Source organism: Vulpes lagopus, chromosome 14 (assembly GCF_018345385.1).
Source record: "Vulpes lagopus strain Blue_001 chromosome 14, ASM1834538v1, whole genome shotgun sequence".
NCBI classification, from domain to species: Eukaryota; Metazoa; Chordata; class Mammalia; order Carnivora; family Canidae; genus Vulpes; species Vulpes lagopus.
The window spans coordinates 17,165,653-17,192,452 of NC_054837.1; the positions used below are offsets into that span (position 1 = coordinate 17,165,653).

General features: G+C 49.5%; 1 protein-coding gene across 2 annotated transcripts in view; it reads right to left on the minus strand.

Moving 5' to 3' along the window:
• MYO18B (myosin XVIIIB) overlaps positions 1-26,800 on the minus strand; it is a 256,479-nt gene that overhangs the window by 147,873 nt on the left and 81,806 nt on the right. For both annotated transcript variants that reach the window (XM_041729151.1, XM_041729150.1), the window contains exons 18-22: positions 19,454-19,613; positions 16,448-16,631; positions 15,241-15,463; positions 12,014-12,123; positions 1,321-1,386 (exon numbers count right to left, since the gene is read on the minus strand). In XM_041729151.1, coding sequence (XP_041585085.1) covers positions 1,321-1,386; positions 12,014-12,123; positions 15,241-15,463; positions 16,448-16,631; positions 19,454-19,613 — 743 coding nt within the window. The remainder of the gene's footprint in view (positions 1-1,320; positions 1,387-12,013; positions 12,124-15,240; positions 15,464-16,447; positions 16,632-19,453; positions 19,614-26,800) is intronic.

The window sequence follows — 26,800 nt, forward strand, 5'->3', positions numbered from 1 at the left end:
TAAAAATTAAAATTAAACTTAAAAGGAAGGAGTTTACTAATTACTAAATTTCAAGGGGAAAGAGGAACAATATGTGAAATGTCCAGCTTGGCACCTGGCCATGGGGGTGGGTGGGGAGGTGGGGGGGGCGGATACCAAGGACCGACAGGTTCGTTCCTTGGAAAGGCTTGCAAAAGTCCAATCGCTGCTAACTCCTAGCGGGATAAATCAGGTTGAAACCACAGTAGACTACAGCTTCCACCACACATTTTTGTAGGAGGCCTGTGGGGAGAGGCTTGAGTGTCTTTGGGGCAATGACTATATGAAAGATTATGAGCCCTCCAAGAAAGCAGGTGGGACAGGGTACTCAGGGTTCCATGAATGACCAATGGTCAATGATGCCATCATGGTGGGCTTCTGGAGACCAGGGCCCTTCCCCCAGCACCTTGCATGGCATATGGAAGTGGAAGGTGGTCAACAAAGGTTTACGGGTTGATGCTAGTCAATCAGGAGATGAGTGGAGAAGTGGATGGAGCAATTTTTCCTTTGGTTTATTCTCTCTCCAGTTTCTATTTCTGAACTTTGTCCCCCACCCCCACCTCCCACCTACCACATGATGCTTGAGTTTATAATCTCCATACCCCACTTCCCAAACTAGAACCCATGGAACACTGGTTCTGGGAGATGGTAAGGGTTCTTCCACAAAGACAAAAGGATGGGAGTTCCATAGTCAAAGAGTTTGGGAATTTGTGAAGCTCTGAATATATTTTCCTTCTTGAAAACTGAGTGGATATACGGGTATATCAGACTCCGTGAAATTCTTCCCTAAATGTTGAAACATTATTGGAAAGGCTTTTGGCTTAGTTTGGGAAAAGCTATTCCTTTCAACATTAAAATCATGTGCCTTCTCATGGAGCCCTAACTTTTCACTTTGCTGCTAATAAGCTAGGACTATAGTCGGGTTGCTGTTGGTTTCAAAGTAAAAGTTACAAGCTCTGAGTGAAGAGGAGAGTTTCTTCTTGCATTTTATGGCAGCTTTTCCTGAGACTTAGAAAGTCACAGTGATGTGCAGGGTGTTAACTCTTCCAGACCACTGAGGTCCCTGGGGGTGTAACTAAGCTCTAATAAATGATATTTTCCAACGTTCTCTCTTCCCATATTATACCATGTTATCTTCCTGGCCTTGTAAGATAGGCATGACAGAAAATCGCCAGCCCTGTCTTCAGTTTCCTGAAAAGGATCCCCACAGAGCTAGCAGACAATGAAGTAGAAAAAGAATTGGGGCTCATCTAGATCTGTAATGGGATGAATGGAGTGACCTCAGAAAGCAGCTCTACTCACTTGGCTGTGCCCAACGACGACTGCCTTCTTTTCCAGGTCCAGGGTCTGCAGGATCTCCTCAACAGCCTGGGGAGAAGAAGAAAGTTAAAGAGAGATAAAATGAGACAGACCCCACCATAGGACATCAGGCCGGCTGGCTGGCTGGATAATACCTCAGGAAAGACAGGATGAGATCCCCACCTCGCCCAGGCAAGTCTAAAAGATGAGCATGTACTGGCACCTATTGTGTGCCATCCACTATGTTGGGACCCTCACAGACACCATCTCCTTGCATCTCCATGGCAAGGTTGGGTCCTCACACATCATGCCCATTTATAGAAACAAAAAAAAAACCCAGAGATGCAGAAGTAAGTGAAGGATGTGTCTGTTATGGAAAACAGTATGGCAGTTCCTTTAAAAATTAAACATAGAAGGATGCCTGAGTGGCTCAGTCGGTTAAGCATCTGCCTTCAGCTCAGGCCATGATCCCAGGGTCCTGGGATTGAGCCCCGCCTCAGGCTCCCTACTACTCAGAGGGAAGTCTGCTTCTCCCTCTCCCCCTGCCCCTCCCTTTGCTCACACTCTCTCACACTTATGCTCTCTCTTTCTCTCAAACAAGTAAAACATTTTTTAAAAATAGTGATAAATTTTATGTTATGTATATTTCACCACAATTTTTTAAAAAAACAACAACAACAAGAAATGAAGGCATTTCTCCAAAGCTATAAATCACACAGAGCCAGACGACAGAGCCAAATTAGAATTGAAATCTGTCCGGCCACATTGCAACACCTATGATTTAACCATTTCCAGTGCCCAGGATGGCTCCAGAGGACCCTAGGCCACTAGGAACTTCACCTGCTGTGTTGATGAAGTGTGCTGTGACAGCATGGCTGGCATTCTGTCCTTTCCCCATTGTACTTGCCAGAAACAATCTGGCCTTTACAAATATTTCCTGAATAAATGGCGTGGCTGTTAACCATGTGTGCCCGACCCAGAGGATGGAGGGGGAGCCTCTGTTTGCTTCTTCTCTTATATCCTCCACTCCACCTGGTACTGTTCTAGGCACACAGTAAAGCACAATAAGTACAACGACTGTGCAAACAAATAAACAAGTGATCTAACAGAGGTGGAAATGGTGTAGGGGTGGTGGAAGGAGAAGGACAGACCCATGCAGGAGACATAAATTCACTCAAAGACATTTCCTGAATGCAGCCTTGGCCAAATCACAGCCATGTCGTGGGATTTTCCTTTGTCATCAAGGTATGCAGGCTCTGAAATAGCCCTGCTGGAGATATGTACCCTCAGGAAAATACAGGTCACACCTGGTTCCTTTGTGCCTGCAATTCCGCCCCCACTCTACCTCCACACCACCCCTCATGGACCTTCCATTCACTGAAAATCACAGTCTATTTTCAGAATAAATTGTCAGAAAAGTAATTGCCACACTCAAGAAACAAAAGGTATTATGGGCCTGGTGTAATTTACTAGATGAGTTTCAGTTCCATGGGTCATCAGCATTATAGTAAATTTCCTAAGATGCTTAAAAAAAAAAAAAAAAGCTTATTAAAATCTGGTCCAAGACTATCATCTAGGAGCAATTTTCCTCCTCTGACCTCCTCGAAGAACATTCCATAATGCCCCTCCCCAAAATTCAGTGGTTTTACTCATTACATTTTAGCCAAAAATGTTCCCAAGGAGCTGTAGGCAGCAGAATGCATAAAAGCCAATATCTTCAAAACACAACATCTTTTTCTCTGCACAAGAGCAAAACAAAATGAAATTTGACCAAAAATGGATGAAAAATAAATGAAACCTACAGCCAGTGGAATTTTTCTAAGTCAATCATGGTGTTAACACCCAGAGTAGCGGTGGGGGGAATCAGGATCTGGAGGAGGTAGGTACACCTGGGCTGAGATCCTACCTGGTTTTACCACTTATGAACTGTGTGGCCTTGGACAAGCGCTTTACTCTGAGCTCTGGGCTCCTCTTCAGAAATATTATTTTAGAAGAAATAATAGCATCTATTCCAGAAGATTCTGTGGTTGTTCTTGCAGAAGGCTCCATGCCGAACCTGGCATGTAGCAAGTGCTCAACTGACATGAGAAGTTAGTTGTGCTAAAGTCCTTGAGTGGGTCCTACCAGTTCTGTCTTGGTCAAAACTTGGTAGACGTGCTACAGAACATAAACTGAGCCTCCCTTTTGTGGGTACACCCTCAAATACCCGATATCCAGATTCGTCCCCATCTCCTTTCTTAGAGCCCTGTAGATGTCCGTGTGGCCAAGAAGATCAGGCCTAATGAAGACACATTCTGTCTTGTTCATCTCATTTTATAGGTAAGAAAGCTTATCCAAAAGATGGAGCAAATGAGTGGCTGCAGGCATTGAATCATGCTTCTTGTCCTCATTTTCCTCACCTGCAAAATGGTACTAATGTGTCCCGCATAGACCATATGGGTGTTGGGATGATGAACTGAGAATCTACGTAAAGGTCTTTGTAAGCGATGTTGCACTTGATTGCTCTTATTGTTATCATAATGAATATTACTCTTAGATTGAACCATATGAAATTGGTACTTGCTTAGGTCAATTACCAGTGATCTGATTTGTTTCTATACAAGGTCAATCACTGTCCAACAGATCGCTGGTGGAAAATAGGGCAAGAATTCAGATTGCTGTAATAAATGTCTTCCTTGTGCCGCATCTTTATGGAATCAGCTATTCCACCCTAATTGTCCAGATACTTGAGGTTTACCCTCCTCACATAGAATGCTGAGTACGATGTTGGCCATTTTATTTCAAGGAAACAGTTTGCTCTTGTGCTTTGAACTTGAGCATGACTCTCAGTGCTCTATACATTACTCGTTTTATTTTCAAACCCCTTCAACAGATACTACTTGGTGCCAGTTTTATTTATTTATTTTTAAAGATTTTTATCTATTTTCTGAGAAAGAGAGCACAAGCAGAAAGAGGAGCAGAGGGAGAGGAAGAAGCAGACCCCCCGCTATGCAGGGAGCCCAATGCAGGCTCTATCTCAGGACCCTGGGATCATGACCTGAGCCAAAGGCAGATGCTTAACCGACTAAGTCACCCAGGCACACTGTTTGATGCCTGTTTTACAGACAAAGAAAGTGAATTCTAGCATAATGAAATGGCCTGTTAAAAATCATGTGCTAGGAAATCGTGGGTGGAGATACAACCCTACGGAATCAGATTCTTGAACTTTTTCTCTGCCCTCTGATGCTGGGGTCCTGTCCAGCTCCACTACTCACTGGCTGTGTGACCCCGAGCAAGCCATACCTCCTCTCTGTCCTCTGATCCTCCATGTCCTATTCTACTATGTGGGGTAATCATGTCTGTCCTCCAAGGATAGAGTGGAGCTTTAATGAGGTCACAAAGGTAGCACATAGGAGTGAGACTTACAGAAAGGTGATGGAAGGAGCTTGATAAATCCTCTGCCCCTCCAAAAACAGTGGTAAAAACGGATACAATTTTTGAAAGCAACAAGTTCAATACTCTGGAAATTGAACAAGGGGATACAATAAATGGAAAAACATTTGTTCAAAAGAAGCTATTGAATCTCAGGTAAGAACAGTGAGAGATTGCAGCAATCTTGACCAGGGCTGTTCCAGTCCTGACCAAGCCCTGCACTGCAGTAATCCTACAGGGGAGAAGGAAGCCATAAAAACCAGCAGCTTTGCTGCCAGAAGGGGCTCACACATGGAGTCAAGTATAGGAATATCCCATCCCCAGGATCATTGTCAGAAATCTTAGTGATCTTGGCAGCAAAGCAATGGAGAACGTCAATAGCACACCTAGCCTAAGATTGTTATCTGGAGGGATGCCTGGGTGACTCAGAGGTTGAGCATCTGCCTTTGGCTCAGGTCATGATCCCAGGGTCCTGGGATCGAGTATCAGATCAGACTCCCTTCAGGGAGCCTGTTTCTCCCTCTGCCTATGTCTCTGCCTCTCTGTGTGTGTTTCTCATGAATAAAAAAAATAAAATATTTTTTAAAAGATTGTTATCTTATTGGGGCAAGCAATGAACATTGACAAGCTGGAAATGTGATGAAGGGACATAAGGAATGGACAGGCATGTAGGGGCCTTGTCAAGCCCCCATATATTCCTGACAACCTGGAGGGCTGCACACATGACTCAGAGTTACATTCAGGAAGAGGCTGACAGAACCTTTAGCTAACTACACGTCCCTATTTAAACATAAGGCCACGTACAAAGGCAGAATATCTGGGAAAGGGCCAAAGAGTAAAAGCTGTGGCACAACTGTAAGTGTCTGAACATTGACTACATTTCCCACACATAACTCCATTTGAATCAGGTAACGGCTTGCAGATTCCCGGTGTTTGATTACAGCCTGTACTGACCGCTAAGCTATGCTGACAAAGGGACAGCCCCTGAGAATCCAGGATTTGTAATAAAAACAGGAATGAAAAACCCAACCGGAGACATCAATAACCTCATAGTGTGGGGGAGACAGACTCCATAAATCTAGTCCACATACATCATTAAATAATTGGGAAAAGATCAGAATCTGGAGATGCTATTATGTATTATCTAAAATGTCCAGTTTTCAGCCAAAAAAACCCCCAAAAGAACCCAATATGAGACATACAAAGAAACTGGAAAGTGGCGACCTACACTCTCAAGGAAACAAATAGAAATTCAGTCAGTAGAAATCCTTCATGGGCTTAAATGTGGGACCTAATACAGACTGCCAAGCAGCTATCATAATGCCCAGAGTGCTCACTCTCTGGCCTGGTGCATGCTACATTTCAGTAAATACTAATAACTGGTGGAGGTTCAGAGGTTATCAGGCCCTGTTAGGCACTTTAAAGTGATGACACATTCTTCATCCCCATCCTTCCAGGCTCAAATTATGAGTCCTTGAATGCACCTGGAAGAAACCCAGCTCATGCCTCTACTTATAGAGCCCCTTTGAGTCCTAGAATTTTGCAGAGAGCTTTCCCTCTGATGTTCAACAAGGATGCACCCAATAAACATGCGATCTGACATCTCACATTAAGATGAACATGCCAGACAGGCAATAAGAGACTTCAGGAATAATGGAGAGCCATGGTGGGCAATTCTTCCCCAACTCACTACTCAGAGAGTAGTGTGGTGTGAAGAATCCATGTCTGTGGAATCGAATGCTCACCCAGGGAACCATTTGGCTGCTGTGAGCACAGCACCTCTTCCCTGAAATCCACACCATGACCCAATGGCCACCATGGCCCAATGACTGCCATCTGTGGCATACCTGCTAGGTGCCAGGCACTTTGTTATGCCCTATGACATGCCGCCTGTGTTCATACAGCTAATCAGACATCAAGGGCTGTGGATGAATGAAAAGATGACAGAAACGAGGATTTGAATACAAATCTGTCTGATTCTAAACCACATGCTTTTAACCACTGAAGCACCAATCAAATCAACCCATAAGGGTAGGACTATGTCCCTGTTATTTAACTCCTTATACTCAGAACTGCATATAGAATGCGGTATGAACACACACACACACAATTGGGTGAACACTGACTAGAAAATGTGTACAATTATTAAAACAGTAAATCCGAACTGGAGGAAGACAGCAAGGTGAGCAAGAAAAGAATGGTGAATACACCTCAAGGGCTTAGGCCATGGAGAAACCCTGAGTAAGGGTTCAGCACTGTCCAGTGGACAGCTCCCCTCCCAGCTGTTGGGCTCCTGGGGGCCCCTCCCCAGCAGAAAGGGGTTCAGACAAATTCAGAGAAACTGGGAGTGTCCACAAGGGTCTGAGATGGAACAAGAGTGGCTGCCTTCGAGAAGACAGACTGACATCCCTTAATCGTGCTCTTCCGATCAAGTCCGCAGGGACAGGCTTTGTTGGCTAAAATCAATCGACACTGTAGGCAGTCTGAGGAAGAGGGCAGGCCATAGGGTTTCCTCACGTTGACTGGGGAGACTTGGAAAGTCCTGTTGGAACAGCAGAGAGACCGAAGAGACCAGAATCTGGGACATGGCCAAGGTGAGCTGAAAGAGCCCCTCGTCGGACTTGCCTGAGATTCCACCATTTATGGTCATTCTGAGGGGGCTTCAGTGCAGGTGGATGCATAATCTCAGCCAGATGGGATAACTCAGGGAGGAGAGGAATGGGATGCAAGGTGATCAGAGAGGGAGACAGGGTCATATTGGAGAAAATAGCATGTGCCTGGGTGTCTAGAAGGCATGGGGGCATCCTGAAGAGCTGGAGACCAGGGTGAGGAGACTGCTCCCTAGACAGGACCATGGAAAGACAGAGTAGACTGGACTCTGTCTACCACATGATCCAGGGTCATTTTGGAGAAAATAGCATGTGCCTGGGTGTCTAGAAGGCAGGGGGGCATCCTGAAGAGCTGGAGACCAGCGTGAGGAGACTGCTCCCTAGACAGGACCATGGAAAGACAGAGTAGACTGGACTTCCTTCATGATTTTGCTTCAGCCACTTCATGTAATGAAGGCCAGGTTTCTACGCCATGCCCCTGCCAATAACTTCTCAGTTGACCATCACTGACCACCTGATAAAGCCCAGACTCTCTTGTCTGACCAACAATGACCCTTGACAATATCCTCAGCCTGTGTTCTTGACATATGGCATCCTTTGTGCTCCAGCTACTCTAAACTAGTCATGCAACCTCATCACTGGACTTTTCTACATGTTACACACAGTATAGGTTGCCCTTCACTCTTTCTCTTACCTAATTCTCCAAACTGTCCCATGGGGCTCAACTCAATCATCATCCCTTCTGAGGAATCTTCCCTGAATGCCCTACCCTCAACCTGACTGCGAACACTTTAAGGGTGTTCCCTGGGGTGTCCCAAAGCCATTCCTCTGCATGGAAATGGCCTGTTTTAGTCTTTCCCTCACCCTGTGAGACTGTGTTCTGTCCATCCCTGTATCTCTGACACCTAGCATAGGACCTGGTGCAAAGCAGACACTTGGTTAAAGCTGACTGGAATCAAAAATAGATTTTAAATTAACATCATGGATGGTATATTCTGTACAGAAATTCACCAGACACTCCACCTATCCTCAAAGGGCTCCCATTCCAAAGTCTTATGTGAACATGAAAAGACGCTCGACATCATTGATCATCGGGGAGACGCAAATCAAAACTATACTGGGATGCCACTTCATACCCCTTAGGATGGTTCCTATCCAAACAAAAACAAAAACAAAACAGAAAATAACAAATGTTGGCAAGGATGCAGAGAAACTGGAACCCATGTGCCCTGTTAGCTGGAATATAAAATAGTGCAGCCGCTGTGGAAAACAGTGCGGCATGTTCTCAAAAAATCATAGACACAGGATTACCACATGATCCAGCAATCCCACATCTGGGTAGACACCCCAAAAGAAATGACAGCACGATCTCAAAGATCTCTACACCCATGTTCACAGCATCATTTTCCACAATAGCCAAAAGGTGGAAGCAACTCAAGTGTCCATTGACCAGTGGATAAGAAAATGCTGTGTATAAAGACACAGTGGAATACTATTCATCCTTAAAAGGAAAGAGGTTCTAACACATGCTAAGATATGGATGAATCTTGAGGAATTATGCGAAGTGCAGTAAGCGACACAAAAGGACAAGTAGTGTGTGATTCTACTTATATGAGGTCTCTAGAGCAGCCAACTCCATAGAGACAGGAAGTCGAATGGTAGTGGCCGGGGGCTGGGGGAGAGGAGAGAATAGGCAGTTAGTGGTGTCTAATGGGGGCAGAGTTTCAGTTTTACAAGATGAAAAAGGTGCTGGAGTCGGATGGTGGTGCTGGCTGCACAACAAAATGGATGTGCCAAATGCCATTGAACTGTGCTTAAAAATGGTTAACATGATATATATTTTATGCCTCGTACTGTGCCACAACAGTTTTGTTTTTTTTTTAATTTTTTTTTTTTATGATAGTCACAGAGAGAGAGAGAGAGAGAGAGAGGCAGAGACACAGGCAGAGGGAGAAGCAGGCTCCATGTACCGGGAGCCCGACGTGGGACTCAATCCCGGGTCTCCAAGATCGCGCCCTAGGCCAAAGGCAGGCACTAAACCGCTGCGCCACCCAGGGATCCCCTGTTTTGTTTTGTTTTGTTTTGTTTTGTTTTGTTTTAAAAAAAAAAAAAAAGCCCTTTGTGCAGAGTCTGAGAGCCTGAGTTCAAATCCCAGCTCCACCAGTCCTTGGCTGGTGGTGATGGCCTCAGTTGCCTCTGCTGTAAAATGGGTATGATTCCCAGAGTGGGAAACCTTTATCTTTTGAGGTCTGTTTCAGGTGAAGAATCTGAAATTTTTTCACATCATGCCTATTTTGTGATGAGAGTTTGCACATATGCGGTAAAAGGCATATGCTATTTTCGTTCGAGAAATACCAAGTAGCCAGCAGGTGCCCACCAAACGCGTGTACGTAATTGGGAAAGAGTCTTGATTAGGTACCACGTATTAGGCACATGGGGGACCTCATCAAAGGCCCCTTTCGCACCCTGACAATGCATTCTCTCTGCTGCCATCTAGTGTCTTGTGGCAATATTGACCTTTCCTCGCTGTCAAACTTGTCTTATTAAATCCTGAGGTCTTAACTGCTTTGCACACAGAGGCTGACAGTTTGCCCACCCAAGCACGTGTTCATGTATAATTCATGGTGTATCACGTTGCCTGGCAAATGAATATTTATCAGCTTTTTCATAAGAGGCAGGCTGGTGTTTCCTTTTGTTGCTACCAAAATTCTATGCTGTAGCAAATGAAATTTGCGAGCAAATAAAAAGAGAATGAGAAGAAGAGAAACCTCCCAGCCAAGTCCATTCCACTTGTATTTTTCCATTTATCCGAGGCCCCCCGGCATGTGCATGGAGGTGGTTTCGGCTTGGCTACAACAGAGGACTGCCGAGTCCTCCAGAATAGAATCATTCCATATGCTGTACCTCTTGCCCCCGCAGAACACACCCCCACACCCCTCTTCTGTGCTGTGTTCAACTGCAGAAGAGCCCAAGACCTTTTCCATGGCTCCACTCCAGATGCTCTGAACACAGACCAAGTTTAGGGGTGACCGAGGACAAGGAACCCCAAATGGAGATTGGTACAGACTGGCTGGTGGCGTCAAGCCCAGGCAGTTTCATGACTTCCAAACTGGGCTGCCACCAAGAAAGGGGATTTCCCTGCACCACACTGGTTGGGTCTGATGTCCCCTCCCCATGATGAGTTAGAAGGGCCATGTAGAAGGGGCTACCTTGTCTACAGGAGGTGACCTGTGCCCTGGTCCCTACAGCAGTGAGGAGCCATAAAGGACCTGAGAATTGTGACTCTATTTACTCTTCTTGCCTCATGACTCATTGACTGAAGATTCCAGTGATGACGATCTCAGACACACCTGGGCACACTCCCGTGGAGGTGGAATCTCAACATGCTTGTGAGCATGGTGGCTGTTGCCATCATTCTGGCCTTGCAAGATGCCGATGACAGTACTGACGTTCATGCTAATGACAGCAGTGCGCATACACTGAGCCCTTACAATACAGAAGGGCCCATGTCAAGCCTGTGAACTCTACCACTGCATGTAATCGCCAAAACACCCTCTGGATGGAGGCATTAATGCCGTGCCCACTTTACAGATGAGAAGACTGAGGCAGAGAGATGCCATCACTTGCTTATGTTCACGCACCCCCCACTGGGAGTCAACCACAGCTCTCTTTGACTCTGGAGCCATGCTTGCTCAACTGCCCTCCCTGGAAGCAACAAACTTGGGTCCAAGGGCAAAACCCACAAATGCCTGGCTGCATGGTCTCGGGGGAGTCAGTTCATCTCCCCGAGCTTCCATTTTGTCATCTGTAAAAGGTATGCAACAGCTCTCGTTTTGCAAGGCTGTCGGGAGGATGCAGGGCTTTGCATATTCCAAAGAGTCCTGTGATCATCGATGAGCCAGGGGCCATTCTCGGCAGAAAAATGTATTGATATTTTGACACTGGAGTAAAGACAAGGTTCCAATCATAGGAGTTTATGGTGGAGTTGGAGAAAGGAGACACATTGGGGCAGAAATACATGGGTAGGTATTTGTATTCATTCATTCATTCATTCATTCATTCATTCAAGGGACAATTTTTTGAGCCTTTGCTGTAAGCCAGAAAACTCGTAGGAAACGTTTGTAATTTCAGAGAAGGGAAGTGCACACACATTAGTACTGGATATGTGAGGAGGGTAAGCCCTGAGCTACCATCTGAAGAGCAAAGTGATACTATCCACACAAAAACTGGGGAAGAGTGCTCCAGGCACAGAGAACAGCTAGTGCAAAGGCCCTGGGGCAGCATTCACAGTGATTCCCTAAGATGGGGGCTTTGGTGTGAAGCACTTCCTGAACACTGGGCACCATGAAGCTTTCTTTTTCACGGACTACCCCCGGGTGCTGGTGCTGACTTTTCATCTTGCGAGAGGCCTTTCTAGTGGGCACATGCTCTTCTCATGGCCCTAGTTTTCCTCCTGCACTTCCTCACACAGAGTTTCAGGAGGGTCATTCTTAAGTGACCAGTGCAGGGGGTACAGGCCGGACCAAGGATCTGAGGCAAACCTCACACCACCCTCACCTTTGCCCCCCCTTTGTCTCTGATCCCCGCACCCCTGCTGGTCCAGATGCCTCCTGGGGCAACCCCCTCTGGAACAGAAGCACCCAAGGACCCACTCCCTCCTGCATTGCCCCACATACCTTCCTCTCGTCTATTCCTTCAGAGGCCAACATGAGCTTCTTTGCGAGGAGAGGGTCGAGCATCTGGAATTGCCGGCGGAACTGAGTGAGTCCCACGTGCTCAGCATAGCCTGGGAGGAGGGCCCAGAGCAAGCAGAAGAACAAGGGGTTCAAGTGAGAAAAACAGCCCAGGGCCTGGCCTCGCCGGCAGCCTCCACCCTGCTCCCAACCTGACAGCGAACTTGTGGGTGGACTGACTTTTTAGGGTCTCAGTTTCCCCATTTGTCAACATCGGAGATTGGGTTCAACCAGCATTTCCCAAATGTGTTCCTCAGAACACAAACCCTATGAAACATTCCACGGATTTGCCCTCTGGAGGGTCACACCGTGTGCCAGCATCGATGCCAAAGGCTCTGCGGGCCACTGCAGGGAAGCTGCCAGATTGGCTTTACTTAAAACCTGTTTGACATGGGAAAAAATTTTTGGGGGGTCCACTATGTATGACCACCCCATAGACTGCATGTGGGAAATACTGCATGTGGGGGTTTTACAAATCTAACATGTAGGATGGACACAGGTATATTCTGTGTGGAACCTGGGCAGAGGCCTCTGGAAAGCTCCAGAGAGGTGACATTAGAGCCAACCTCTGAAGTAGCCAGAAGAGTTTGGCACAGGAGTGAGTATGGAAGGGAGGTCTCAGCAGAGGGAGCCAGACAGGGGTCACACAAGGGTGGGATCCTTGGTCACAGCGCCTATGTGCACAAGACATGAGGTTAACAACTTCCTTGTGTTATAGACAGTCAGGGGCCACCATCATTGTACCCATTTTGTAGACGTGGAAACTGAGGCCTGGAGAGTTCGAGTCACCTAGCCCAAAGTGACATGGATAGAAACTCCCCCAGCTGGTACTTAGACCCAGACAGTAAGTAACTGTAACTAATCCACTGGAGAGTAGCCAACAATGAGGTCAAAGATGAGCAGGGACAAGATCCCAAAGGAACTTGAAGTCAAACTCAGGCCTCAATGTTTGGACTTGGTCCTGGATACAAGGGCCATAGAAAACGCTCAGTTGTTTAAAAGGAAACTGGCGGGCAGCCCCGGTGGTGCAGCGGTTTAGCGCTGCCTACAGCCCAGGGTGTGATCCTGGAGACCTGGGATCGAGTCCCATGTCGGGCTCCCTGCATGGAGCCTGCTTCTCCCTCTGCCTGTCTCTGCCTCTGTGTGTGTGTCTCTCATGAATAAATAAATAAAATCTTTTAAAAAAAATTATAAATAAATAAATGGAAACTGGCTGGATGGGGCAGAAAGTCTGGTAAAATCTGACTCTACTTTGAGACTTCACAAGAAGCCAAATACATGAACCATGAGGCAGAGTGATGGTGGTGGATATGTGCGGTGAATCTAGGAAGACTTCCTGGGGGAAGAAGGGCCTTAGGCCAGGTTCACAGGATGCTGACCACACAGAGATGGGGGTAGGAGGTTATAAGCATGCACTTTCAGGTCAGATTGATGTGGGTTCACGTCCCATTTTTACCCTTCTTTGCCCTCTGACCCATCACGAATGACCCCATCTCTTTGAAATTTAAGTTCTTCACTTGTCAGGTAAGAATGGGGTCACTATAAGGATTGAATCTGATGATTTACGTAGTAAAAGATGCTAACACGTATGGATGCTTTCCCACATCCAGGCAATTCTTCTATGAAGTCTCTTATTAACTCATCAAACTGCTCATTAGCAACCTGAGACCTGAGCTATTAGGGCAGACGAAAGAGAGGCATGATCCGGGGACTCACTCGGTGTCGGCCACAGCCAAGCCCAGGCTGACCGGCTCCGGGGTCTGAGCCACGCCCACCAGGCTGTCCAATGCGTAATGTGTGATGAGCATTTGCTATATGCCAGGTGCTGTGCTAAGGGCTTGGGAAGGATGACGTCAGTTAATATATGTAATGACACAGTGCCAGTACATCGTAGGCACTCGATACCCTGCCCACATACGTGTGCATTATGTGTGCACGTGGGTATATGCATAAATGCACCAAACATGCACGAATTCAAATTCATAAATATTTGATAGGGGTGTATATCCACATGTGCACAGACATATTTCTTATACAGTGTAAGAGAGACAGAAACCACTTTGAGCAGAAAAATGAGGAACTAACCAGGCCAGGGAGGCAGAAAATCGGAAAGTTCCTTCATGAGGCATCAAATCTTTACTTGGTTGGAAAACTTATCCTGCCCCAGGGGGGCTGCACTGAGAATGCACAGGGCAGACACCGCGGAGAGGACTGAAGGCCGAGGACTGGGAAGGGACAGCGGACCCAAGCCTGCATGCAGGGCTTCTAACGGGTAGTCCACGGCGTCTGCAAAGGCCCAGCGCCTCCTGCCAGCCAGCCAGCCAGCCAGCCGGGCTGAATCGATCGGCCACCGCTGTGACCATTCTGCTCTTCCCCTGTGACATTATCTGTCACCCTTCGCTTGCGGTTGTGCAGGCAAGAGGAAAAATCAATGAGATGCTCAGAGAAGTGAGGGTCTCTTCTCTGCTTCCAGCTGCTTCCAGCCTGTGTGTCACATACCTAGTGCTCTGGGTGCTGGATATTAATGCGGCGGGAGGAAATGGGACCACAGCCACAAGCCGGGCATCAGTGACCACAGAGAAGTTAAATGAACAGGTGCCCCCCTCGCCAGCCTCCCACCACCCCAACCCAGCTACCCCGTCCCCTGCAGAGACTGTGACCGTGCCTGAGCCATTTCTAATGTCAGGGAGGGGAATCCACTCGGTGGCCTCTGGGGTCCCAGAGGCAGAAAAGAATCAGAAGGATTCAGAGCGAACTCAGCCACTAAAATGAGCTTATGTGGAAAGCTCGGGTGCAGGCTTACTTTCTGAAATATTGACCTAAAGACTTTGTTTCTCAGATTAAAATCACATCCAGCCCCTGCCACCTCCTTACCACCTTAGCTTGACCTGCTGAAAGCCAAACCTCCAAAATTGGCACTCACGGCCTTCCTTGGTGGATGGCCTGTCTCATCAGCCACAACTGCCCTGCATTTTGAACCCCAGTCCCTGAAAATCCAGGCTCTTCCCTGCCTCTGGGCCTTTGCATATGCTGATCCATATGCCTAGCGTTCCACTTCCCAGACATGAGCTGCTGGCACACAGCTGGTGCTCCCGTCCCTGGGTGCTACTGGTCAGTGGGCACGTCCATGGACTCAGACATAAGGTGCCCACTCCCTGGCTGTCTCTTACCTGCCCTGTGCAGACGCAGTGCCTCCAGGATGTGGGACCCCGCAAGCTGCACCCTCAGTGCCGGGATGTCCAAGGTCAGCAGTCCGCCTGTCCCCGGCTTATCTCTGCCAGGCTGTGGTGGGGTCAGAGGCCCCTGCCCAACCCTGCTTTCCCCAACAGGGCCTGGCACAAGGCAATGGATGAAGTGTACCTGGGACCGTCTAATTATGCTGGTCAATGCATCCTAGGACCAAGAGGAGAGAGGGAAGTCAAGGTTCGCTGCTTTGGGATGAGATGGACAGGGACGCTCCCCAAATATACATTCAGCCTTACCTGGGCATCCTTGGGGGTCCCCATGTCCTATGCCAAGGACTATGCCTATCACGGCCTTATTGATGCTCATGAGAAAAAAGGGGGAAAGGGCTTTTCTAACAGCCCTTGTAACCACTGGGGAGACTGAGGGCAAGCAAGATCCCATATCACCCAGACCCCTAGCAGAAGAGGCAGGCTAGAAGCCAGGACCCAGGCCTACAGGCTTCTTCTGTTTAATAATCTATGAGGATTTTTTTTTTCCTCCAAAAATGTATTCTCCCCATGCCCCACCCTCTGGGCTCAGACTGACCACTGACCCACCGAGGCATTCTCATTTGTTATTGGATGAATTTCCATCCAGTTGTAGATCCTGCTGCCTTCCCCAAGGAGAGCCTCATGGTGAAAATGAGGCATGTGAGAGCTGAGACAGGGCTGGTTTGGCTGTGATATTCGTCACCCTGGTCAAGAAGGTATTCGGAGGGGATGCCTGGGTGGCTCAGTGGTTGAGCATCTGCCTTTGGCTCAGGGTGTGATCCCAGGGTCTGAGGAATGAGTCCCACATCAGGCTCCTCAGATGGAGCCTGCTTCTCCCTCTGCCTATGTCTCTGCCTCTCTCTGTCTCTCATGAATAAATAAATAAAATCTTAAAAAAAAAAAAAAAGAGGGTATTTGAGGATCCTGGGACTTTCCAAAGCTGCTCAAGGCTTTGGCCTTGGATGTGGATTGATAACTCCCCAGGTATTTGATGGTGGACGTTTCTCTGCTGCTCTGAGCCTTCCTCCTCCATGGAAGGCAGGGTGAGGTCTGCCTCTGCAGGCTCGCGGAGGAGTTTCAAGATGATGCGGGCCGATAACTCATCCTGGAGGAGGAGTGGCAGTGGAGGCCAGGGCTCCGTGGAGTTGGGGCTCCTGCTCACCATCTGTAGCTTGATCTGGGAGCACGGGGCTCTCCTCTTCACCGCGGCAAAGCTGCTGGCAAACGCCCTCCTCACGGCGCAGCTCCTTTGCAAGGCCTGCTGGGAGGTGCCCTCCAGGCCAGCCACGGCCCGGCACACGGGGGGCACCTTGGCCCGGGGCTGGCATAGAAGCCTCAGATCCTCCCTGGCAGGTAGGACGGGGAAGAGAGAAGGACTTTAGGGGCTCACGGAGAATGGGTCCCCCTGCTTGCTTCTTGCTAACCTGCTCCCTGAATCCACCCCTTGAGTCACACATCCTGGCTGCTACGCTTTTATCTGCAGTCCCTTCTGCCAGACAAGTCTTTGCTTCACGGCAAATGCCAGCTTGTTTCTCCAGGCCTCCCCCTCCTCTGATTTTAGAACAGCAAGAGCAGCAAGAAGCCCAGCTGGATATTGTTGTCACTAAGAGGCCTGTAGGAATCCCACTGAGCCTGCACTTTCTTAGAGAGCAAAGCCATCTTGGTTCTCCCTAGAACAGGTCCAGCACATAGTAGGCTCCTAGGTCTGGCACATAGTAGGCGCTTACTCTACAGTTCATACAAGAATGACTAAGTCAGGGGCTGAAGAGGCCCCACAAGGGCATCAGTGAAATGCCCAGCCCAATGCCCAGCAGCAGAGGGGGCCTTCTCAGTACTCCTGTAACACACAGCTGTGGGGCCGGGGCTCCCTGAGCATCTGCTCTGATAAATCTGAGCTGCCTTGCCTTCCCGTTTGGGCCAATAAGGGTGAGGAAGGCCAGGAAGACCCTGCTGTGCCCTGGATGGGGCTGGAACCCAGAGAAGGCCTGGTGCCTCCCAGGTCCCATCCGTCCCCTCCCCTCCAGTGAAAGCATGCAGACAATTTCCATCACTTTCTGCAAGTCCAGACTGCACCGTCCCCAGCCCTGAAGGTGCGTTATCCACCTCCCTCTCTCCCTCTATGCCTCCCTCTATGCCTCAATAGTTTGGATAGTCTGGGGAAGACTATCCAAACTATTGAGGATCTTCATCCACAAGATCCAAAGGTACTTAAAGTGGTTAAATGCATGGCAGGCCACAAAGATTACCAATGGCTTGACGTCACTGGCATTAAAATAAGAAGTTGGGGAGGAGCTGCAGGATCCCCCCTGGAAGCAGGAGCTGTGAGAGGAGAGGTCAGGGCCTTAAGGCTGTAGGCACCACCCCCTGGCAGAGGGAGAAGAGGCTGCCCATAGCCCTGAGCCCCATATGTGGGTTGCCCTATCTCTAGGGTGGGTAGATCTGACTTGTGGTTTTTAGGGGAAAATGTACCCCTGGACAGGTCATGTCTGCTTTGGGTCTTTGCTTGATATATATGGAATGATTGAATTTGACCAAAGCAGTGGAACTTTAGTGTGCATAGTCACCTCCAGGGAAGCCTACCGGCAAAATAAGTCCCCTGAGAGATGGGGTGGGACCCGCAAATTGGAATGTTAGACCAGCAGTGAATCTGGGGAATCTGGCACTCCTGGGGATAAAACCACATTCTAAAAAACAAAACAAAACAAAACAAAAAAAACAAACAAACAAAAAAACACTGTCAGCTCTCAAAAATCACCAATGCTTCGGTCTCAAGCACACAAGACATCCTCATGGAATTTACCCTCAAACCTGCTGGGTTCTTTCACTCCCACGGGCCTTACACACATGGTTCCTTCCTCCCAGAATGTCCCTAACTCGCTGGGCCGTCAGATCAACAAAGCTTGGCCTCCCTCTTTCCTAATCCCCCATCTCTTGCCCAGGGGCGCAGGTCGTGGGATGTTAGAGCAGGAGGACTCACGTGTGCAGTGAGGGCCTGCAGTGAACCAGGCTCCTTAATAAGCCACAAAGCCTCACAGCACACCCATACTCCTGGCCCCACCATTCCCACTTCTCAGAATGTGAAACTGAGGCCTGCATCATGCAGCTTGAAAGTGGTGAAAGCAGAAGTTGAATAACTGACTGACACCCAAGCTGTGCAGTATCTGCCCGATTCACAGCCCGGGCCAACAAACACTCATTTTATGGTGGAGGAAGCAAAACAAGCAAACAAATCCAGGGAAGAGAAAGTGACTGCCCGCAGTCACCCAGGTGAGCAGCAGCAGGGCTAGGACTTCACTCAGGTCCCCTGGCTCTCCGCACTGTCCTCTGTGTGCTCATGGACCTTCCTTCTGGTGCCCCACCCCACCCCACCCCAGCTTGACCTCCTTACACGAACTGCATGCCCTTGAACCCACATACGGGCTTTCCAATCGACTCAGACCCACATGCCAAGAACTTCTGCAAGGACCATGTAGACCCAAATAGATCCGGGTCCTGCCTCTCTTTTCCTGCGTGATCAAAGGAAGGCCCCTTCACTGCCTGGGGCCTTCACAGCATGGGTAGCTAGTACGTGCCTCCTCCCCCTTCCCATGCCCCCAGCACTTGCCTGGTGCTCTCGATTTCTCTCTGGTGCCCTAGCTCTGCCCCTGCAAGGCTCCAGCAGCGAAGCTGGGAGGATCAGCATGCATACTGGCATGCACATGCACACACCCACAGAAGCATTTTCCAGTAACTGTGGCCTGCAGGCCGCGCTTGCTGCCAGCACTTCTGAGCACAGCCGTCAGGGAATGCAGTGCGCTTTTTTTTTTTTTTTTAACACCACAAAATGTTATCGTTTCCGTTTTATGAGCCCCTAGTTCTAGGATGTCCATAAAATCGTTCCAGTCACATCATCTCCCAGATACTTAATGAAAGAAAGGCAAACAGCCAAAGTAAGAAGGCTCAGCTTTCTAGCTTTTGTGCTACCCTTACTCTCTCTCCCCACCCACAGAAGGCCAGCTTTTCTCTTTGGCTAGACTTGTGCTGGCTCCAGGGACACATGATATCTGAGCGATGGGGTTGCTGGACTGACCCTCCGTCACTGGGTTGTTGGGACTGCGTGGCCCCAGTGGGGAGGGAACTGCAGAGCCCTGAATGCCCCTGGCTGGTCCCTATCCCTGGCTACACTCACCTTTTTGACTGCTGCAGGACCTGGGGGGCGTCCAGGGCTGAAAGGTTGGGCTTGGCCTTATGGAGCCAGCCTGTGAGGTCGTAGCGCACGGGGTCCTGTCCTAGCTGGTGGAAAATCTCGAACTGGAGGGGCTGCTCACAGGACCGGAGGGCAGAGGTCCCTGAAAGCAGACCTAGCACATGAGTGTTGTATGGATGTGCAGGGGGCGGTGGGGGCGGTGACACTCCACAATCACTTGACAACACCAAGAACACACTTTTTTCACTTAAGTATATTTCCAGGTAGCGAAAGCTAACAGCTCTGGGCACCCGCATCACTCCTGGTGTACGCATGTCCACGCATTATTTCTAACCTAGAATCTATTCCTGCTTTCTGAAACACAGGATATCTGTTTTCCCCAAATATCATCAGTGCATACAGTGTTGATGATTTTTGCCATACCCATGTACCACCTGGGTTGTTATTTACTTAATATTTTCTTTAAATAGGCCAACATTTATAAACAGGTGAATCCACTGCATAATGAAGCATTACACGACAGGTTTGGTGTGCATGCTCTATTTTCTGGAAATAAGTATACATCTATTAAATATTTTGAAAATATTTGTGTGCCACCGAAAAGCGTCCTGAATGGCACCAACCAATTAAAGGCATAGCATACTCTTGGGAGATGTTGACACGCACTTGGTTGCGGGGTCCAGGCCGGAAAAACGAAAAGGCCTGGAGCTTCGAGAGAAGGCCTGCATTCAAGTCCTGACGCTACCATTTACTACTGTGTGACAGGGGCCAAGCATTTTAAATCACTGACCCTCAGTCTCTTCCTCTGTAAAATGTAAATTATATATATATATACCTCCCAGGATGGCACAAAGCTTAAAGGAGATAATGTGCGTAAAGTATGTTAGCATGGTGCCTGGCACTCAGCTGTCACTCGGTAAACTGTAGTGGGTGTCACAGCCATTTCTTGCATCCGATCTTATGCCAGTGTTCTAGAGCCAAGTGCTCATCTCCAAATTCCTAGCACTCAGCATGCTGCCTGGTACATGAATGGAGTCCAGGAGTACATGTGGAAGGAAGGGAGGAAGGGACTGAGGGAGGGGGAGAAGGAAGGAAGGGATGGGGGGAGGGAGGGAGGGTGGGATCCTGGTCATTAATCATATCGCTCTACTTGCAGTGATGCTCTCGGGTTGAGTAATGGCCCCAGACCCATTACTCTCAGGAGTGGTCATACTGTTGCGGTTCTTGTACGTATTCTGAATGTCCGTGAGTTCCCATCTTCCTCCTGTCAACGTGCCAGCATGTTCTAGGGCCCCCATCCCTCCCTCAAATGCTAATTTGCCACCTCTATGCCGCAGTGAGGGAGGAAACACGAAACCCGCATCTCTTGGAACTCCGTACACAGTCACCACAGTCGGAGAGTCTGCAGGCTTCCGACGAGCACGGGACACAGGTTCTGCGTGGGCTTGGCTTCCTGGAGGTCTTTGTGCTCGATACCCAGGGCTGACTGAAGTTACCAGCAAGGGAGGCTTCTAGTGAAGTCAAGTGTCCCATCATCAAGGGCTTCCAGGAGGCCTTTGGAGCCATGCAGTCCCTGCCCTCAAGGGGTCACCTTCCAATGAAAGCCAGGTGACACAGCACCCACCTGGGTCTGGCCTGTACGTCCACGCTGCCTGTACAATGTCCGAGGTATCTGTTTGCATGGCCGCTCTCCAGACTGGAGTGGAAGCAGCTTGAGGGCAGCGACCATGTTCATTCATCATCATGTCTAGCGGCTAGCACAGAGCTGGGCTCTGAATGAGGACCCCAAGAGCATTTGGGGAGGGGGGCCGAAGGCGAGAGAGTCTTGTTTGCTGAGAACCCACCGGCCTTTGCTGGACATGCACTCAGGCATGATGTCACCTCTCAGGTCTCTGAAGTGAGCATTGCTGGGCTGGTTTTCTAGAAGGTAACACTGAGGTTCAGAGATGAGACCACTTGGCTAAAGTGGCACAGCTCGTGGGGCAGAGCCAGGATGAGGACACTGGTCTGATGGCCCAAAGCCTGTGTTCATCCCCATTGGTGGCCCGATACACAAAGAGGAGAAGCGTCACATTTCCTCCCGGGTTCGGCCCCAGGAAACCACTCCCAGGCTCCCAGGGGGGTGCTCTGCTGGGTTCTCTCACTCTTCCCTTTCTTCAGGAGGTGGTTTCAACACAGTTTGTTCATCCAAGCATTTCATGGGCAGTGTTTGCTCTCAGGAGCCCCAGACAGAGCCTGACCCAGTATATCTCTGTTGTGGCCCTGCACCATCACCTCTCCAGGACCCCAACCCCCCCAGACTGGGGTCGGGGCTTCTGGGGCACTGTGCCCCCGCCAACCACCCTCTATGTCTGTGCTGCAGAAGCCTGTCACCTGACTGTCGGCTGGGCCTGCGCTCCACGGGGCTGCCCGCTGCTCACCCAAGACACTCAGTGGAGAGGTAACAGCAAGCGCTGGGCTACGAGACAGCATTCTCATTAACTCAGAGCTCATCAGAAAGCCCTAGAAACAAAAGACCTTTTTTTTTTTTTTTTAAAACCAAAATATCTGAAGTAATGAGTCTATCTCTGTCTGGTCAGGACAACAAATGTTAACAGTCTCCCTCCTGCGAGCGGCCAGCACCAGAGCATCCTGCTGGGGGTGTCTGGGTGTGGCAGGTCAGGCCTCACAGGAGGAGAGGGGACCACAGATCTCTGCGGATCCCTGCCTGCCCCCACCATGCCCTACGTGACCTTCCCCTTCTGAGCCTCCTCTGTGTCATTTGCCTAAAAGTCAGGATCCAGGAAACATCCTGTTGGAGAAATCCACCTCCTTTGATTCTGGATCGGGGTCTTTTTCCATATTCATCTCTTCTATACCAAGGATTTGTTGGGGTCTTCGGGCCAGCGCCATCCTGGGTGCTGAAGGGGGGCAGCTAACCCCTGCCCTGACGAGCTGACATTCCCGTGAGGACAGATGCGAGCTGTCTGGCATGAGGGCTGCAGGGGAGACAGGAAGAGCAAGGGAAGGGGGGCCCGGGGTACGGGTGGAGAGAGGTCATTACTTTTCACAACATGGTCAGGCAGGCCCCTGAGACCCGTAGGAGGTTGAGGGAGCCGGTCACGTGGAAACATGGCAGAAGAGCATTCCAGGCAGAGGGAACTGCCAGTGCGAGGCCCTGAGGTGGAAGTGTGCTCGGCAAGTTTGAGGAGCAGCCAAGGCCGCGGGGTGGCTGGAACAGTGACTGGAACAGAGCAGGTGAGGAGAGAAGAAGGGAAGACAGCAGATGTCCACAGACGCCCTGCTGTGTTCCAGGCCAAGAGGAGACAGCAGGGAGCATAGGTGCGCCCTGTGCACTCCACGGTCACACAGGCTGGTCGGGGACGGAGGACAGGAAAGTGAATGACCAAACATTCCAGAGCCTCGAGAGGCCCCTGAGGGAAATAACCAGGGAGTCAGGCTGGGTCAATGGAGCTACAGAGGGAACAGCTTCAGACAAGGCCTGGAAGGTCTCTGAGGAGGGGCCCTCTGAGCACAAAGGGGAGGGAGGAGGATGTAGAAGGGCTTTGCACACATTAGCTCCTCCATCCTCACACGAGCCCCTGGGGGGGGGGGTGTCACCATTATTCCTATTTTACAGGCTGCGGAGGTGGCTTCCCAGAAGTCACACACATTGCCCTCAAGTAGTAGAGTTGGGATCCAGCCCAAATCTCTGGGGTCTAAAACCTTGCTGAGCTTTTTTTTTTTTTTTTTTTTTTGTAAATATTTTATTTATTTATTCATGAGAGACACAGAGAGAGAGGCAGAGACACAGGCAGAGGGAGAAACAGGCTCCATGCAGGGAGCCCCATGTGGGACTCGATCCCAAAGGCTGACGCTCAGCTACTGAGTCACCCAGGCGTCCCCAGTTGAGCTTTTAATAGCTCAGGCTTCCGGCTTCCTGAGGATCTGAGGGATGTTCCTCCTCCACTCCAAAAGCCCTGGTGTCATTCTCCAAATATAGGGGCTGCTTTCAGAGCCCAGAGAAGGGTGGCAGGTCTGTGTGGCCTTTGGAGACAGGACTCCCAGGCCCAGCACTTGCTCTCATTTTGGATGCCTCCAGGGCCCTATAAGCCACCTGGCTTCTCTGAGGCCTCAGCGACCCTGCTGTGGGGTGCAGTAGCACCCACAATCTGACGCTTAGACTAAGGGCTCACTCCTAGCCATTCTCTCTGCCTCTCCATCCTCATTCCCCAGCTGGTCAAGAGGCAGGTGTACTTCGGAGAATAGAGGTGACCTCGAGAGAGGAGAGGTAATCATCCCTGGGAGCCAGTAAAGCTCTAGGACCTGCAAGGTGACGGCAGTCCGGGGCTGCATCATGACTTGCTCGGGCCCTGGGCACTTTTGTCTTCATAGGCTGCCCCTTCTTCCATTAAAATATATTTATGTATTAAAAGTTATTGGGGCCCCTGGGTGGCTTGGTGGTTGAGCATCTGCCTTTGGCTCAGGACCCCAGGGTCCTGGATGTGAGTCCCACATTGGGCTCCCTCTGGGGAGCTTACTTCTCCCTCTGCCTCTCTCTGTGTGTCTCTCGTGTATAAATAAATAAAATATTTTTTAAAAAAGTTTTATTTCATGACTGTTGATATCAAGGCAAATGATAAAATAATACTAGTAACACATAAGTACCCTATATGAGTCTGCTACAGCTGCCATAACTGGGGATACCATAGCTGGGGGGTTAAAAAATAGAAAGGTATTTTCTTAAAGTGCTGGAGGCTGGAGGTGAAGGTATGGGCAGGGCTGGTTTCCCGTGAGGCTTCGTTCCTGACCTTGTAGCTGGCTGTCTTCTCCCTGTCTTTTTGCTCCGTGCACATCTGAGTCCTGATCTCTTCTTTTAAGGACACCGGTCACATGAAATTAAGACCTCACCTAACTTTAATGACCATTCTAAAGACCCTTTCTCCAAAAACAGCAAATGCAGGCACATTCTGAACTCTTGGAGTCTGGGACTTCAACACATGGATTTGAGGTGGGATACAAGTCAGCCCATACCTAACACACACATACACGTATACATACACATACATGTACATATATATACACATATACATATATATCATATTTGACCTAAAAGTTCATTTTTTTCTTCTTCTTTTAACAGAAATTAGAACATGTGCGTGGGCCCCTAAAAGCTCTGTGCCTGGCGAAGTCAGCCCTGGGACAACCACATTTGCGAGGCCAAATCCTCTGGGATCCGTTTGGGTACCGGTGCCCTGAGCTTGCACTGGGGAGAGTAGCCAAAGCCCTCAGATGTTGCCGTGGTTTCTGCTCAGAAAGTCTGGCCCTGATGCCAGTGCAGGAAAGCTCTGTGAACGTCCCAGAGAGAGGCCTCAGCTGGTCCCTTTGGGGTACAGGTTTTTGCTGTCACTAGCCCAGCAGACAGCAGCAAAGAGAGCTGTCATCTCTCTTTCTCCAATTTTTTCCCCAGTATCCCATAAACTACTCCAGGTGGACGCTTACCCCAAACATTCCATGGAAACGGCACTCGTCCCAGTTGCCAATGACCTCCATGTGGCCAAATCTATGGCTATTTCTCTGCCACGCCTCACCTGAGAGGCCAGGTGAGGCCAGTACCTTCCCTCCTTCTGTGGCTTCCAGAGTGCCACACTCTCAGCTTCCTTCCTGCCTCCTTGGCTGCCTGTCCTCTGTTGCATTTCCTGGTCCCTGGCCTTATCCCTAGGCCTTGACACTGGAGTGTCCCACGGCTGAAGCCTGGACCATCTTCTCTGCCAACCTGGATCCTCTTAGTGATCTCAACCAGAATTGTGGTCCCCAATCCTCTTACGGGCTTCCTCATTTTATCGTCCATCTCCTCTGCTAGAATGTCAGCCCCATGGAGGTGGAGATATTTGTCCTCTTAGGAGATGTATGCCCTGCCGTAGGACAGAGGTTGCCACATGTTAGGTGCCCCATAAATACTGCTGAATGAATGAGCCAGGCCAGTGGGGACCAGGAAGATCTCAAAGCGGATCTGCCTTCGTAGATGCCTGAGGGCATCCGGGTGGAGTGGAGGGGGGCAGCAGAGTCACAAGAGAGATTTTGATCCAGACAGAGGTCGCTTTTGCATCTGCCTGCTGACAGTCCCCCTCTGGGTGACCTTAGACATATCTACAAGCATCCCTCTGGAGCTCAGTGTCCTCATCTTGGGGGAGAAGAGTATCAACCACCAGACTGATGACAGAATTTGATCAGACGGCCTCCATGAAGCTCTGAGCACCGTGCCAAGTGCGCAGAATGGACATCACTCCTCCAACCTCTTAACTGACGGGGATAACAGTCTTCATCGCCATCAACAGCTCGGTGCTCATCGATCAGCGCTCCCTCACTACTCTCAGAGGCCGACAACAAAGCTGATACCTCTCTCACCCAATCATCGTCGCACAAATCCTGGTGAAAGGCAGGCAGAGGTGACCCCCGCCCCCCAGTCCTCTTCATGTGAGCAGTCCATCTGGGGCTATTCGAGGCTTGCCCAGAGTCACATTGGTGAAACATGGAGAGCCGGACTTGAACTTGGGGCTGAATGAAGCCAAAGCCCACATTCAACCTGTGGTTCCATCTAGATGTCATGATTTCCCCTCCCCCCCGAGTCCAGCTCATTGCCAGGTGCTGTGGGTTCTACCTGCTAAATACCCCCAGGCTCCGCCCACCTCCCTGACTGCCTTCCACACCACCACATGCATGAACTTTCCAGAACGTAAATCTGACCATACCTCCTGCTGCCTGGAATCCTTCATGGCTTCTCAGAGCTCTAGGGCTGAGACTAATGTCTTTTTGTGTGGCTCACAAGGGCCTCCAGCGGTCTGAGCCCCAACAACATCTCCAACCTTGTTTTCCTGCACTGTATCTCCTCTTCTTTGGCAGATTTGCCTGCACGCCTGTCCCCCCAAGACCCTCTGGCTCCTGGAAGAATTTGGTCTGCCTGACACACACCATCAAGCACCAGGGTCTTTCATCTAAGGTTCACCAAACAGGGACAGGCTTATCTGTTTGCTTGTCCAGTCTTTCCCCCCATGTTCTCCCCTGATGAAGACATGGGCCACATCCCATGGCTGGCTCATCACTGGGTAGTGTGGTGCCCAGCACACAGTAGCCAATCAATACATGTGTTGACTATATTGATAATTGTTTGATAAATGACTGATTGAATAGTGATTAATAAATAATTAAATTGATTGATAAATGTCATTCATTAATAAATGAATGAAAGCACACACAGGCATAGGCACAGACATCTATGCACTCAGATGCCTCCATACCCCACCTCACCTCGTACAGGCCTTATTGGGGCTTTCTCTGCAGCAGACAAGG